This window comes from Tuber melanosporum (assembly GCF_000151645.1).
Source record: "Tuber melanosporum whole genome shotgun sequence assembly, scaffold_3, strain Mel28".
NCBI classification, from domain to species: Eukaryota; Fungi; Ascomycota; class Pezizomycetes; order Pezizales; family Tuberaceae; genus Tuber; species Tuber melanosporum.
The window spans coordinates 1,421,087-1,435,210 of record NW_003298974.1 but is presented as its reverse complement, the minus strand read 5'-3'; the positions used below and the strand labels follow the sequence as shown (position 1 = coordinate 1,435,210).

The window sequence follows — 14,124 nt, the reverse complement described above, 5'->3', positions numbered from 1 at the left end:
AGGGATACGAACAAGGAATCTCGGGAATCTTGAAATTGACATCATAGAAAAAAAAAAGGGGGGTATGGAGAGAGTCAAAATACCGGAGCTTTGCATCTTGATCATTGTGGAAGCTAGCAGTTACTGCTATCATTAAAACACTTACAAAGTCCCAAGACCCTAATACCCCAACTTCCTATCAAACTTTAGAAGCTCAGGTATAGAAAGTAAAAGAGGGGGAAGCAAAGAAGAATCATCAGTCCCATGTTGCGCCTGATAAAGGCTGGTATGGGTTCTTGTGTGCTGTACTCCAACTTGCCGATCTTTTCTACAATTCTGGCCGCCTCCGTACTTCAATGCAACGACAGGGTTTCTTGTTTTTGCTCGATTTTTACTTCTATGTTCGAGTATACGATTAACTGCTGATTCTTGCGTCTCGGAGAATTAGATGAGTCCTGGCCTTGGCGCTGAGAGCACACCGCACTGGTTGTTGTTGCCGGTTCGTTCCAGCCCAATTAATCTACTTAACTCCTAAACCTAACCGCCTTCCGACGGACTAATGGGTATCATACCGCACCGTACGAGTAGGTGGGGGGGGGTGTGATATATCGGAGATCCCCCGCAGAATTGATGGATAGATCTACTCGAGTAGGAAATTGCGAGATGTTAGCCCCTGGTTGCTCGGGACAATGGAGTTGTGAGCTTTGAAGTTGGATTAGGGGTGCTGTGAGTAGGGAAGTTTTTAGAATTTGAGGCTGGCCAAAGCGAGCACAAAGGGATCCCCAATCAACTGTGGGAGTGCAATACAAGTACTCGAGTACTGCGTAGCACGGTATTCTGCCTGTTGATACATCATTACCGGTTGAAGAGCATACTCTGTATCCTTGTCCGCCAAGGTCTGGGCTTCATTTATGATACCCAGGTGCGGAACCCGGCAGCAGATGCCACACTCACGCCATACTGGCTCCTCTTTTCCCACAGCTAAATATCATACGGTATCGCAACAGCTATCTGTCTCCCACCCCCGCAAGCCCAAATCATCCCTCTTTTCTTCTCGTCACCTCGATGCTCCGGACAGTGGTTCCCGATCCATATCAAGATACGAGCACAACACTGCTACTAACCTAGGCCTCTCCCGTGCCCACAGACCCATCCCCCAGGCTCGAAACCACAGGTTAACCAGAACCCCCCCCCCTTAAACTGAAATCTTGACCAACAGCCCACCAACCCCTATCACAAACCTAACCGATTCCTCCGGCGGATAGACTACAGGGCGCCTGAACTTCGAATTCTCTACCGGTATGATACAACTACTCGTACAGCCAAATCTTACCCCTATCACACACAGCGCAAAGGGCCTCAGACCGGGACCAGGGAGTAAGTACCAAGACCTGATCTCCGACTGGAGAACCACAACAACGAACCCTGGGAAAATAGCGCCTACAAGATGTAGCCCTCTCTTGAGAGGAGAGATGAGTTGTTTTTCATTCTTAATCGGATATATCCAACTGGAGAAATTAGCCATGCAAGATGCAAAATTTTGGGGAGAGTGGAACAGGTGCTCAGATATTCGCAATATGGGATATATAATACAAGTACTACCGGCAGCAATATTGGCATGGCATGTTTTGCAAAGGTGTGTGTAACTTTCTGAACCCCAATTCGGCGTTTCACGGAGGCCACACCTTTAGTCTAAGCATGCCACACGGCGCTCGAGTACTTCATGCTTTCTCCCCTGTTTCAACCAGAAGCTCCCGCTCCCGCGCTCGCACCAATCATACAGCACAGTTTCGTACCGGTACCGGTACCGGTACTACCAGTATCTTACCCGACTGCCGTACTCGTACATACAAATACCACATTCCTGCTCGCCCGCCAAGGGGCGAAGGCCCCCATAACGCCCATTCTCCTCCATGCCCTCCCGCCCCAGGGAGCCCCCTACCGGATCTGTTGTGGGAGTCGAGGAGGACATGACTCTTACTTTGATTTCTATAATTACAGGTATTGAGGTTATAGTTTCTACGTAGGCTTTTGTTTGCTTACTAGCACTCGTACATTAAATTTGTATTGTGAGGTGAGGGAGGGGGATTTCTTTTACCGGGTTTTCAGGCCATACATTAGGGCCCATGCCATGGATTTTCCTGTACAAGTATCTAATAGTTAGCTACAAATAAACCGCGGACTTGACAAAAAAAAAAAAAGCTCGCCCGCCAAGGGATTTCTTCACCTTTCAACTCCGTTCTGGACAATACGGTAGCTCCGAATAGTGAAATGCGTCCCCGTCTGGTGTGTGAGCCGGGATGCATGCAGTACCTCCTGGATGACAGGTTACACGGTTTGCAGTGTGGGGGCTAATTAAGAGATTGATGAACCTACCGGTACCGGTGCTGAGGCTGAATTTATCTCTCCTCACTTTCAAGATACTCGAGTCTGTACAGTACGTACTTGTAGATGATAGGGGGTATTGCGCTCCCGTCGCTGTAAAGGCTCCAGGCTATGTCCGGATGTTTTACTGTACGTGTACCCGAATACTGTACCGGTACTCGAGTGCAATGCTTGCAAGTATAGTGGTGTATCTGTTATGTGCCCAGACATTCCTGGGCCAGGTTAACTCTCGTTTCAAGCCTCGGCCGAGGTGATGCTTTGTCTTGGGGGGTGGCACGGTAAGTCTCGTTTTTCTTGTTTTGCTTGTAACGGTACCGGTAAGGCACTCATACAAGTAGTAATAAGTGTCATAGCTGCGATAATTCGGTCAACATTTAATAATCACTGTCGTGAAGATCCGTTTACCTTCCCTATTGTGTTGGTTGGACTTACTTTACTCCCTGTTTAGGAGCGCTCTGTCCGGAGGCGAAATCTGGAAAGAGTTGGTATAGGTATATTGTTGGAATCTTATTGCAGTGTGCTCGTATTGGAATGTTGGCTTTGCAAGTGCAGTACGCTTACCATGACAGTCGGTTAGCAGGCGATGGCGCTTGGGAAGTTTGTCCGGGAGCCGCTGTGCCCGTGGGGAATTTTTTGCGAGGGTTTGGGGGGTGCGTGCTGTGCTGAACTGCTTGAAAGGTTCCCATGATATGAGTATCATACTCGAGTGTACGGTACTCGTAAATTACTTGCACCCGTACAAGTACAATATGCCAGCATAGGGAAAGGAAAGAAGGTAAGGAGGCGGTCCAGGGTCCGGGCGGCGCTTATTTACATAGGAATGATTCACAAAAAATCTTTCTCCATTGCTTGTTGACTCTATCTACTTTACTCGGGTACTGTACTCATACGACCTGGCGTCTCTACTGTGCTAGTATCATACGAGTACCGCACTCCAGAGGCTCCATGGACTGGCGAAGGGAGCCCCGCTTTTCTCTCCTTTTATTTCCCCCTCGGGGTGATGGATTCCTGGAATGTTCAAAACGTTAAAATTTTACCTTGTGGAAGCAACTATCGCTAGAAGGTGTCATGCAAGGTCCAAAAGAAGCTTAATACCGTTGGTTATCAATATATTGATATATTTAGAAATGGCGTAGGATAACCGTTGAGAAATCGGACCATTCGATCAGTGACCTTCCTGTACGAGTAGTTAGTGATTGTTAGCACCTTAGAGACGCGAGGCTTGGTTTCCAGATCTCTACGAAACAAGAGGCTTGCTCACGGCACTGCTGGTATTGTATCTCCTGGGTCGCTTAGCGTGTGGGGGGTGTGGTACAAGTACTGGTACTCGAGCATTGCAGAGCACGAGTACGGTAAGCTGGTAGACTACTCGTACTTGTATCATACCTAAGCAAGAGGTGATGGGCAGAGTAAACAAGGGTTGCGGTCCCGGTGGTTGGTTGGTTGCCTTCAACCTTTTTTGAACTACCTTCTTGACCCGGGATGGTGCCTCGACCGCCCTCCATCCGTCTCCACCCTGAAACGGGCAGCGTTTTGCCCTCGACTACAATCCGACTCTCCACAGAGAAAAGTTTTCCGATTTTACGGTATCATATCGGTATCTGTACTACTCGAGCACGCCTTCGACATGACCCTTCTTGTGCTGTGCCCAGCGCGCCTTAGGGGTTGAAGGGGCTGATCCTGGGATGTGGGTCAGACTTCGATGAGACCTCTCCCGTAGCTTGGTTCTCTTGCTTTCCCTATTCTGTGTATCGTGTGTCCTTGCCCATACCCGTCAGGGAGAAATGTGTTCCATGCCCTTCTTTCCCGCTGGTACTCGGGTAAGATGTACCGTGACCATGCGAGGGGATGAGGATGGCTTGCGTCTTTGAGGGGTTGGAATAATACCGTATCATGAGTTTACCAGCTTCTTGGATATTCCTACCCCCCTCCACCCATCCTCTTTCACCCGCCCTTCCTCTCTTTTTCCCCTCCTCCTTCCCTCTCTCCTCCTTCCCTTCTTTTCACCTAGCACTGGCGGCCAATCGTGTTTACCTTGTCACGATTCCTATTAATTCTTGACGTTCGTCTCCCGCCTTCCATTCATTTTTTGTTTATTTAGTTTTCCCAGTTGCGCAAGCGCATTCTTTCTTTCTTTAGGGGACCGGATCTTCACCCAAATACTTTTTCCCATCTAATATAATAGTGAGTTTCTTTTGGAAGAAGCAAACTGTGTCTTCTCCATCTTCTAGTTGTTTGCAGCTCCTAATACATCCTTCGTTGATAGGTTCGAACCCTCCTGGAGAGGCCCGTTCATTTCACTATGAGGACATCAACACACTCCCGCTCGGGTACGGGCTTGTTAATATTGGCTGCTCTCCAAACCTTCGGTTTGGGGGTGGTAAGGGCTACAGCACCAAGTGAATATCCTTCTCCGGAGCCAGTTACAGTGATCTCGACATCGGTGGATCACATGGTGGAAACAAAGACAGAGCATGCGGTTGAGACATTGACACAGAAGATGGTGGAGACATTGCATCTCACTGAGTAGGCCACTATGGATCTGGGGTAATGAGGATAGCAGGCTTATGTTTGATAGAACAAGGCCGTTTACTTCGATTTCATTAGCGACAGAAACACAACATGTTACAGACTTAAAAACAGAGGTGATGCATGTTACTGAGTACGTATCTCCGGTGCTGCTGACCCAAGCGGACGCTAATTTGAATAGGACACTGGCTGTAACTCACACACAACCAGTAACAGAGACTCAAGTTCAACATGTTACTGTGGTTAATACTGTGGGTCAGCCAAAATCGGACAACCTAATGTCAGTACTAACTGGCCGCAGATTACGGAATCGTTACCGCCGATCCATGTAACAGTGACAAACCTACAAACAGTTCACGAGACCATTCCTACAACAGTAGTGCATCTTTCAACAGAGGTTCTAGTAGTAAGTTCATCGCACATCACTCGCTGATAGTTTAGTATTAACATCCCTCCAGCACACTGCCGTGGTAACCAGTATCGAGCCAACGACAATAATCCATACTCTGCCACCAGTGGTTCACACAGTGGAAAAGCTTGTCACTACAATTCTAACAGATCTAGAAACCTCCATCGTCGAACTAACCAAGACTGATATCTCCATATTAAAAGACATCCAAACAAAGACCGAGGTCCAAGTATCCCAGGTCGTTTCAACAGAAGTCCTAGTAAGCCATGTTATCCAGACGATGGTTGAAACACAAGTACAGCTATCTGAGAAGACCGCAACCGCGACTGTTCACAACGTTGTCACGGAGGTTAAAGAGAGTGTGGCTACAGCGACCATTCACAATTTGGTCACGGAGACCAAAGAGAGTATAGCTACAGCGACGCTTAAGGAGGTTCAGACTCAGACAGAGGTTGTGGAAAGCGTCGCTACTGCGACGCAGGTGATTCACAGTATTTCAACCTCTGTTATCAATAATGTTGTCACGGAAGTCAAAGAGAGCATTGCGACGGTTAAGGAATTGCAGACGCAGACGGAGGTTATCCATAGTATCGCAACAGCCACCCAGGTTGTCTCGAGTTTGGCAACGGAAACAGTGAAAGCGGTGGAAACATTATTGAGCCACATTTTCCAGACGGAGACGGTCAACAATGTCCAAACTCAGACCTTAAAGGAACTTCAGACCCAGACGGAGGTAATGCACAGCATCTCAACAGAGGTTGTTTCAAGCATAGCTACCGCCACGGTCAATAACATTCAGACAATCAAGGAGGTTCAGACGCAGAAGGAGACTATCCATAGCATCGCAACAGCAACCCAGGTTGTCTCGAGTCTGGCGACGGAAACAGTGGAAACGGTGGAAACACTATTGAGCCACATTTTCCAGACGGAGACGGTCAACAACGTCCAAACTCAGACCTTAAAGGAACTTCAGACCGAGACGGAGGTATTGCACAGTATCTTGACAGAGGTTGTTTCAAGCATAGCTACCGCCACGGTCAATAACATTCAGACAGTCAAGGATGTGTCGACGCAGACGCTTCACAGCGTAGCAACTTCTGTTATCAACAATTTTGTTACCGAGGTCAGAGAGAGCATTGCGACTGTCAAGGAGATTCAGACACAGAAGGAGACTATCCATAGCATCGCAACAGCAACCCAGGTTGTCTCGAGTCTGGCGACGGAAACGGTAAAAGCGGTAGAAACACTCCTGAGCCACATTATCCAGACGCAAACTGTCAATAGCGTCCAAACCCAGACCGTCAACAATGTTCAGACTATCAATAACGTTCACACTCAGACAGTCAACAACATTCAAACAGAGGTAGTGAAGAGCGTCGAAACTCAGCTTATCCACCAAACAATCGATAGGGTGATAACCGAATCCATCAAGAATACCCAAACTCAAACGGTTCACGCTATCCAGACCCAAACCGTCGCCAGCGTAGCTACCGTAACTCCCCCTAGTTCCGACATCATCAATAATCACTCGCTAACAAAAAATCCCAGGAAACCCTCCTCTCCCATATCATCCAGACTGAAACCCGCACGCAGAATGTCGCCGGTGTGCCCATGCTCCCATCCTCCTCGGCACCAACAGTCCACACCTCATTGCCCGTAAAAATCGTCACGGCAACGACCACAACCCCCTGCAATACGACAGCCTCCATCGGCGCCGGTAAGGCCGCAGCAACACACACAGTGACAGTCGGTGGCACTGCCGGTCTCATCTACACCCCGTCTCAAATCTACGCAGCGGTCGGCGACCTGGTACACTTCATCTTTATGTCGAACAACCACTCGGTGACCCAATCCACCTTTGCAGCACCTTGCAACCGCCTAGCAACGGGAATGGACAGTGACCTCAGGCCAAACCCTAACAACACCATCGTCCCACCCCCATTCTGGGCATACACCGTCACAACTACCGAGCCGACGTGGTGGTACTGCAAACAGCGCGTGGGGAATCACTGCGGTAAGGGAATGGTCTTCGCCATTAATCCCACTGCCGACAAGACTTTTGAAATGTTCTTGGATACGGCGATCAGGATTAACGGCACTGCCTCTTCTTCTGTCCCCGCCGCGGCAGGAACAGGAGCCGCAACAACCGCGGTTACCGCCCTCCCATCTGCAGTAGCGGGTAGCGGTGCTGGGTCCGGAAACGAAAATTGTCAATGCCAATGTTTCTGCCCCACCGCGGCTTACAAGGAAACCACGCAGCTGAGCGCGCAGTCACCCCATTCCACAACAATGCGAATCGTAACTACCCCGCTCCCAACCGGCAACGCTACTATCCTCCCGTCGGCGATACTCTCCCCTTCCTCATCTCTATCTTCAACGCCCACCGCGCTCTCCCTTGGCACCAGCTCCGTTCCCTCCCCTCCCCCATCAGCATCGGGATCTACACTGCCATCACCAGCGGCAACGACCCTGACCTCACCCACAGCCCTCGCCGCCGAAACGCCAACAACTACCGCCCCACCCAACGGCGATGGGTACTCTAGCTCGCTGGTCCTGGGACTCGGCACCAGGAGCACTAGCTTCTCGCAGATCAGCGTGGACTTCAACACTTATTCCCTCGGAACGTTGAAGAGTGTTTTGAGCCTTTCGATTGCGCCGACGCCTAGACCTTAGGCCCGCCGCTAAATGAGAAGGAGGGAGTGTGTAATAATGAATTTGATAGCGGTCATCTTTATTTTTTTCGTGTTTTCTTTTTTTTGGACATTTATTGGGCTCATTCATGATTGTAATATTAGATGGGACGTGGATTATGGGGTGGGGGCGGAACTGCACGGTGTGAGTTTACTATCTCATATCGAATGTCTACATTAGTAGTTCCCTTTGTTACTTCTCATACTGGTGCTGGAATCCTCGAGTTTCCCTCTCCCCGGGAATTTGGGGTGTGGGCTTGCCGTGAGGGTGGGCGTGTTGGCAGCGTGCGTATCCTCCTCGGGTACGTAAGTGAGGTCAACCAGCAATTGCCATACTACTGTAGTCAAGGTACAACAATCTTGTACTGTATCCACAAGGTCCCCCTCCTCTTTCCCCTACTAAACAAAGCGAGAGACCAGAGAGTCGAGAACATTTGTGTCATATTCCGTCGGCGCTCTCTTTTTTTTCCACCCTTGCCATTCTTCCTTCCTTCATTCACCACGATGGCAGAAATTAGACCGAACCGAATTGAACCGGGTATACATAATTGACTTTGAATCATTTGCACTGGATTATGGTATTCTGTTAGTGTAGTATTAGGGGTGGTAAGGTCGTCAATTAGATTCTCATTATCTGAGGGAATGAAAGATGAAAAATGAAACCAGGGGAAACAGGGCTGAGACGCCCCCCCATTTCCTCGTATCACATCAGGTTGCGCTCCGTGTCAGAGATTTTGTGCGGGAATGTTTGCCAGGTAGTCGGACTATTTTCTCCCCCGCACACAGCCCATGGTTAGCATATTAGCCTATTCGCTGTCCTCACAACCAACTCCTAAATTCTCGACTCTTCTTGAAGAAGGGGAAACGAGAAATGGAGGAATAACAAATAGCCAACTAAACAGGTGTCTTACGTCTCCTCACAAACTTCCACCACCCTCCTTCTTTCTCGACTTTCACGCCCTTCCCTTCCCTCCCCTTCTCCTTCCCTTCCTTCCCCTTCCCTTCCTTCCCCTTCCCCCCCCTCTCTTCCCCCTCCACCTCCTTGAGCTTGGCCTCCTCACCCTTCACCGCGCCCTTACTTATATCCACGCCGGTTGCGATGGCATGGGTCCCGGTCTTCTCCCCTTTCCCGACGGTCTTCCGCGCCGCGGACTTGCCCTTCTTCTTACCCTTGGTTAGGCTTGCGTAGGTTTCTAGGCCAAGGAGAACGGCGTATGATTTAGATGTGCTCATGCGGGAAGTATCGGCGCCTTCTTCTTTTAGTGTATGGACAAATCTGCGGAAGTTCTAAGTGGAAGGTTACTTAGCAATCGGCGGGCACAGAGGAGGGGAGGGGGAGGGGGGGGGGCAGGAGTACAGCAGCTGGAGGACGGTAGTGACCGGATAGCGGTGAGAGGCTATGATAGCATCACGTCAGTTAGGTATGCAAGTAGGTAGGTGGTGTAAGAGGGATATACCCTCTCAACTGGCCATCCCGGATCTTGATCAGCCCCGCGGCACTGATCCTCCCACCGTGCAGGAAGCTACTATGCTGGAATGTTCCTGTTTGCTTGATTCCTACGTAGAGCCTGAACGAAGTATCTGCCACAAAAATCCACGTATTCTTCTTAGTCGTCTTACGGAGCAAACGGTTGAGCACTGTTGACGCAGAAACGTGGAAAATCTTTTTAGGCCCATGATGTGCAACCATATTGGGATCTATATATCTGTCTGCAACTGTGCTCTGGTCGGAGCCGGAGGAGGAGGACGACGATGACGAAGATGAAGACGAACTAGAGATACTGCTGCTTGAACCCGGGCGATATCTTTGACCATCTGTGGCCTCCTCAGCGGCTTCTGGACTATCTATAGGTACAATTCCTTCAGGAAATATTAGCGGAGGTTGGATCTATGAACGGGAGTACTGTACCGTGGGGTGTGTCTTTGTATTTGGTACTGGTATCTATGCGTTTCCCAGTTTTGGCCCAACATAGTCTCCCCTCGTTGTCGATTTTGACCAGATATGCTTGCCGTTCTTCCCTCGATAAATATCTTACGCACTCCTTCTCTAGCTGTTCACGGGGGCAGACACTAAGGTCGACTTCCCTGCCCTCGCCACGGTCAAGCCTATCTGGTTAGTATCGCTATTTGTGGCTAAAACAGGGGCATCCACTATACCAGTAGAAGAAATTCTCTTTTGTATCTTGCTGTTGCCAGTAAGAGTGGTATGCTCTCAAGTTTGAGCCATAACGGTGCTAAAATGGTTTAGTATGCGGTTTGCGTATGCTTATTTGCTAGTGTTACCTTAACTATTAGTTGTTAGCGGGGATCAAGGGTGGAGTGGAGATAGATAGTTCTTACGATCAACCATTTCCAGAAAATATCTTTGAAACGTCAGTGATACTTCATGAATATGAACTTCCCAGATAGCGCATACTGCATGTCCATAGCTTTAGAATATTCAATCCTCTCCAAACGTTTCTGCCTCTTTTTCTCTTTCCTTTCTTCCGCCTTCCTTTTTTTTGTACCTTCAGAGTCTCTGCTATTAATGCTATCGCAGTCGTTACTGCTCTCAGAAACGGTATCGTCGGGGTCGTCATGTTGTGCCTAAACCAATTAGCCTCACCCTCACCAACCAGATAATTTATCGTCTCGTACCCGTTTAGCAAACAAAACGGCTTTGTCCCACATCTCTTTTGACCCCGAAACCTTTCTCCCATGCTCCAGTGCCGCACTACCCCCTCCTCCCTCCTCTCGTTGTTTGTTCAATTCAACCCTCCTCTCCAGGGAAACAGGTCGAGCAACTTGTCGGTACTCAGCTTCTTCCAAAGCCTAATCAAGCAGTCATTAGCCATTCGACGAAGGCGCAGCCGGTGAAGCATATTACATCATTCCAGCGTTGCATTGGTGTCAATCCATGGCCCTTTAGGTGGCGTCTTTCGCGATGGCCTCTGTAATGCCGCTAGAAGGTAATGTAAAGTCAGTACTTCATCACTCCCTGGCATGTTATGCGATGCCATTCCATGTATGGTTTTCCTTTTCCTTATCCCCCCCCTTTATCTTGGAGAGAGAGAAGATGCGTACTTGAATTTCAACGGCCGCCTTCGCCATTTCCTCGGGGCTTCTGTCAGAGGAGATTGGAGCTGAAGGTGGGGAAGTTTGTTCCGGCCCCGGGGCCATTTTACTGTACGCGCGTCCAATACCGGTGCCGATCGCAAAGTATTAGAAGTTTGCTGTATAGCAGTACAACTGGAAATGTGGTAAACGCTGGTTATTATGATACCCGAGAGGTACAAGTACAAGTACCGTACTCGAGTACCGGTTGTAGCAGTTAAAAAGTCTTGGAAATTTTCAAAGAGGGAAGCGTTTGCTTGCGGTAAACGGCAAAAACAGAGTGTAGAAGCTGAAGTCGACAGGAGCTTGGAGGAATTACTTTCTTGCTTTCCTTTTTCTTTTTTCTTTTTTTTTAAATTCGCTATGGGTGGCCCGGAATCAAGGGCGAAATTAGAGCTGAGTAGACTACCGTACTTGTCCCGGCATCACAGATCCCCTCAATCCATGCTCGAGTAGATGTCGGGGGAAACTTCTTATTGGGTACTATCCCAGCTGTAATTACCGCAGCGATACCAGCCACGGAGACTCCATGTTTGCCTTGCGTCATGAACGGCGTTATCCTTTGGGTACGAGTAGTGGCTTGTTTCAGTGGAATTTATCGCATGGCGCTCCCGTTCCAGATCAGTCAGCAGCCAGCCAACACAGGTTACGAATCTGGGCATTTCAAGAGAATTTGTCCGAGACAGAATTAGCGCGACCGGGAGTCTAGCGCTCAGTTCCTCCAGTATTTTTGCCCTTCAAACAATGCTGGAAAAATCTAGAACTACTTAAGACCTGGTAATATTTTTAAAAAATTCTCTCTAGAAATTTTCTTGGGATTCTTGACCCAAAAGATCACCATGAAAATACCATGTTTAAGCAAGGTCAGACCAACGCGATTCTGTGCCAAGGTTTCACTTTTTCGGTGGTATACAAGTGCCAGCGGAGATGTTTTCGTACGGGACAGGTATTATCTGATGAGTTAACCTAAATTAACTGTGTAAAAACATTATCCCTAGCACTTGTATTTCTCAGTCAATGGTATCCGGAAGGTTTTTTCGCCAAGAGCATGGTATTGAAAAGGTTCACCAGAATTTTAACTTCTCAGACCACCAAAAGGAGAATATGTTACGGATGTCGGCATCCATTAATAAATTTACAAAATCATCTCACCTGAAAGTCCTTTCTAATTCTAGAGAGGACATTTCCATGGATCACTGTTATTTCCGTTTCTGGAAACCCCATTCTATCCCCGGAAAATGCGTGTCTCAACAAGAACTATCGTACTTAATGCATGATAAAGCTTCTCAGAGAGGACATGTGCCACACCTTATTCCTCTTTCGTCTTGCCAAGCTGCCAGTCTGCCGCCACACATCTGTGATCCAACCGCCAACTGGTTAAAGCTAAACCAAACCCGGAACCGAGTCAGACCGCGAGTCTCGTGACCTTCTATCGTTCGACCAATCGAGCCACATCGGAGCCCGTTACCGGGTCGCCTCCTTTTTGCTCCGTTTCCTCTATCCCATCCTTCGAAGCCTCGTTGTATCGATAAACCCTCCTCCATCTCTCCTCGTTCTCCCTCACAAACCACGTTTTTCTAACGCCGCCCATCTCGTTTCCCATCACCTCTCCCATCGGTAAATATCCAGTGAATACCATTACTGCAGCCGAGATATGAATCGGGGTGGTAAACTCGCACCAGAAGTCCAAAGAGCTCTGTTCGTCAAGAATCTGAGGCACGAAAGAATATGCCCCTCACTGTCATCTCGGTCATCCGCTTACCGCGTTTGTTTTTAGCTACAACGTATCGTCCGAGGAACTCTTCGATCTCTTTGGCAAGTTTGGGCCAATCCGGTAGATATTCTTCCTGCCCTATCCCAAGCGATCGCTGAGTTGTCTGACTTGAAAACCCGCCTATTAGCCAAATTCGTCAAGGCATCGCGAACAACACCAAGGGTACCGCATTCGTCGTGTATGAGGACGTGATGGATGCGAAGACTGCTTGCGATAAGCTAAATGGTTTCAACTTTCAGAATCGCTACCTCGTTGGTTTGTTGCCCCCCTCCCTTCTCCCAGACCACGCTCTATCATCGCCCCCTTAGCTTGGCGGCGCTGATAAAGATGGGATTATCCAGTATTATACCACCAACCGGAGAAAATGGTGCGTTCGGAAAACGACCTCGCGAAGCGCCAGGAGAGCTTAGAAAAGCTCAAGAAACAACACGGTATCGATTGACCATCTGAGGACCCCCGAAAACCCGAGGAAAAGAAGAGCCCATTCGTCAGGTTTGTGGGATTTTTCCGGGATTCTTCTACCCGGTCTTTATCGGGGTTTCAGGTCTCAGGGCGCCATTGATATGATATCTAAAGTGGTTGATTCGCGCTTGGCTCTCTGGTTGGGGGCGTTCTAAGTTATTGTTGGTTTCTGTTTTTCTTGATTTTGATTTTGATTTTACGATTCTCTCTTTTCTTCTCACTACCGTTACGTTTGCCGTTGTCCCTTTTCTTTGTGGGATGATGGGCCAGTCCCCGTTGAATGTTTGACATCGCCGTATGCAGATGGTTTGGCAGGATACCTGTATGCTCCTCCGATCTTTCCGGCCTAAGCACCAAAGCTGATTGAAAGAGCTCAGCAATTGCATCAATTCTATTGGCCACTCTTTTTTTTTTTACCCTCCCCTTCTTTCGTTTCTTCCTTGCTCATCGGATATTTATCTATCTTATCGCCCTACAATCTGAACAAAAATACCGGTGACACCAAATTTGCCTTTTTTCTCACAGAAAAGAAAATATCATATATTATGAATTCCCCCAACAAATGAGCAAACAGAAAACAAAAAAAAAACTGCCGGATAGACAAAGTTCTCCACCACACGCATTCCCCCCAGCCAGCCGTTTTTACCAATCATATTTTTTTCTTTACTTCTTCCCTTCCCCCTTAACCCCATACTTCCATTACCACATCCCTCCAAAAAACAAAAGAGATAAATTGACGCAAGGCCGACCGAAACACCCCATATCATATTTCCCCCATAACGCCAATCCCGTACCCATACCAT

General features: G+C 48.5%; 4 protein-coding genes; 3 read left to right on the top strand and 1 right to left on the bottom strand.

The window, feature by feature from the left end:
* The first annotated feature begins 1,017 nt into the window (after nt 1-1,017).
* GSTUM_00006861001 (uncharacterized protein) lies at nt 1,018-1,661 on the top strand. XM_002839005.2 has 1 exon: nt 1,018-1,661. The coding sequence occupies exon 1, from the start codon at nt 1,281-1,283 to the stop codon at nt 1,623-1,625; it is 345 nt and encodes a 114-aa protein (XP_002839051.1). The 5' UTR covers nt 1,018-1,280; the 3' UTR covers nt 1,626-1,661.
* Nucleotides 1,662-4,931: 3,270 nt separating this feature from the next.
* GSTUM_00006860001 (uncharacterized protein) lies at nt 4,932-7,975 on the top strand (the record flags this gene model as incomplete). The annotated part of the gene is made up of 4 exons (XM_002839004.1): nt 4,932-5,144; nt 5,195-5,299; nt 5,352-6,794; nt 6,851-7,975. The coding sequence occupies 4 exons, from the start codon at nt 4,932-4,934 to the stop codon at nt 7,973-7,975; spliced, it is 2,886 nt and encodes a 961-aa protein (XP_002839050.1).
* A 629-nt stretch (nt 7,976-8,604) lies between these two features.
* GSTUM_00006859001 (uncharacterized protein) lies at nt 8,605-11,348 on the bottom strand. XM_002839003.2 has 12 exons: nt 11,056-11,348; nt 10,859-10,933; nt 10,681-10,803; nt 10,630-10,649; nt 10,409-10,578; nt 10,333-10,355; nt 10,150-10,226; nt 9,902-10,098; nt 9,450-9,852; nt 9,350-9,389; nt 8,904-9,279; nt 8,605-8,756 (listed from the first exon to the last, which is right to left on the bottom strand). The coding sequence occupies exons 1-12, from the start codon at nt 11,149-11,151 to the stop codon at nt 8,701-8,703; spliced, it is 1,656 nt and encodes a 551-aa protein (XP_002839049.1). The 5' UTR covers nt 11,152-11,348; the 3' UTR covers nt 8,605-8,700.
* Nucleotides 11,349-12,581: 1,233 nt separating this feature from the next.
* Nucleotides 12,582-13,855, top strand: GSTUM_00006858001 (uncharacterized protein). XM_002839002.2 has 4 exons: nt 12,582-12,825; nt 12,863-12,919; nt 12,987-13,114; nt 13,201-13,855. The coding sequence occupies exons 1-4, from the start codon at nt 12,740-12,742 to the stop codon at nt 13,299-13,301; spliced, it is 372 nt and encodes a 123-aa protein (XP_002839048.1). The 5' UTR covers nt 12,582-12,739; the 3' UTR covers nt 13,302-13,855.
* Nucleotides 13,856-14,124: the final 269 nt, after the last annotated feature.

Excerpts from the sequence above, each read along its gene's own strand:
- GSTUM_00006858001 (XM_002839002.2), top strand. The coding sequence starts at position 12,740 with ATGAATCGGGGTGGTAAACTCGCACCAGAAGTCCAAAGAGCTCTGTTC. Across the intron at positions 12,826-12,862 it reads GAAAGAATATGCCCCTCACT|CTACAACGTATCGTCCGAGG; the intron begins GTCATCTCGGTC and ends GTTTGTTTTTAG. Across the intron at positions 13,115-13,200 it reads TCAGAATCGCTACCTCGTTG|TATTATACCACCAACCGGAG; the intron begins GTTTGTTGCCCC and ends GGGATTATCCAG.
- GSTUM_00006861001 (XM_002839005.2), top strand. The coding sequence starts at position 1,281 with ATGATACAACTACTCGTACAGCCAAATCTTACCCCTATCACACACAGC.
- GSTUM_00006859001 (XM_002839003.2), bottom strand. The coding sequence starts at position 11,151 with ATGGCCCCGGGGCCGGAACAAACTTCCCCACCTTCAGCTCCAATCTCC. Across the intron at positions 10,356-10,408 it reads TCTAAAGCTATGGACATGCA|ATATTTTCTGGAAATGGTTG; the intron begins GTATGCGCTATC and ends GACGTTTCAAAG. Across the intron at positions 9,390-9,449 it reads CGGGATGGCCAGTTGAGAGG|CCTCTCACCGCTATCCGGTC; the intron begins GTATATCCCTCT and ends ATGCTATCATAG.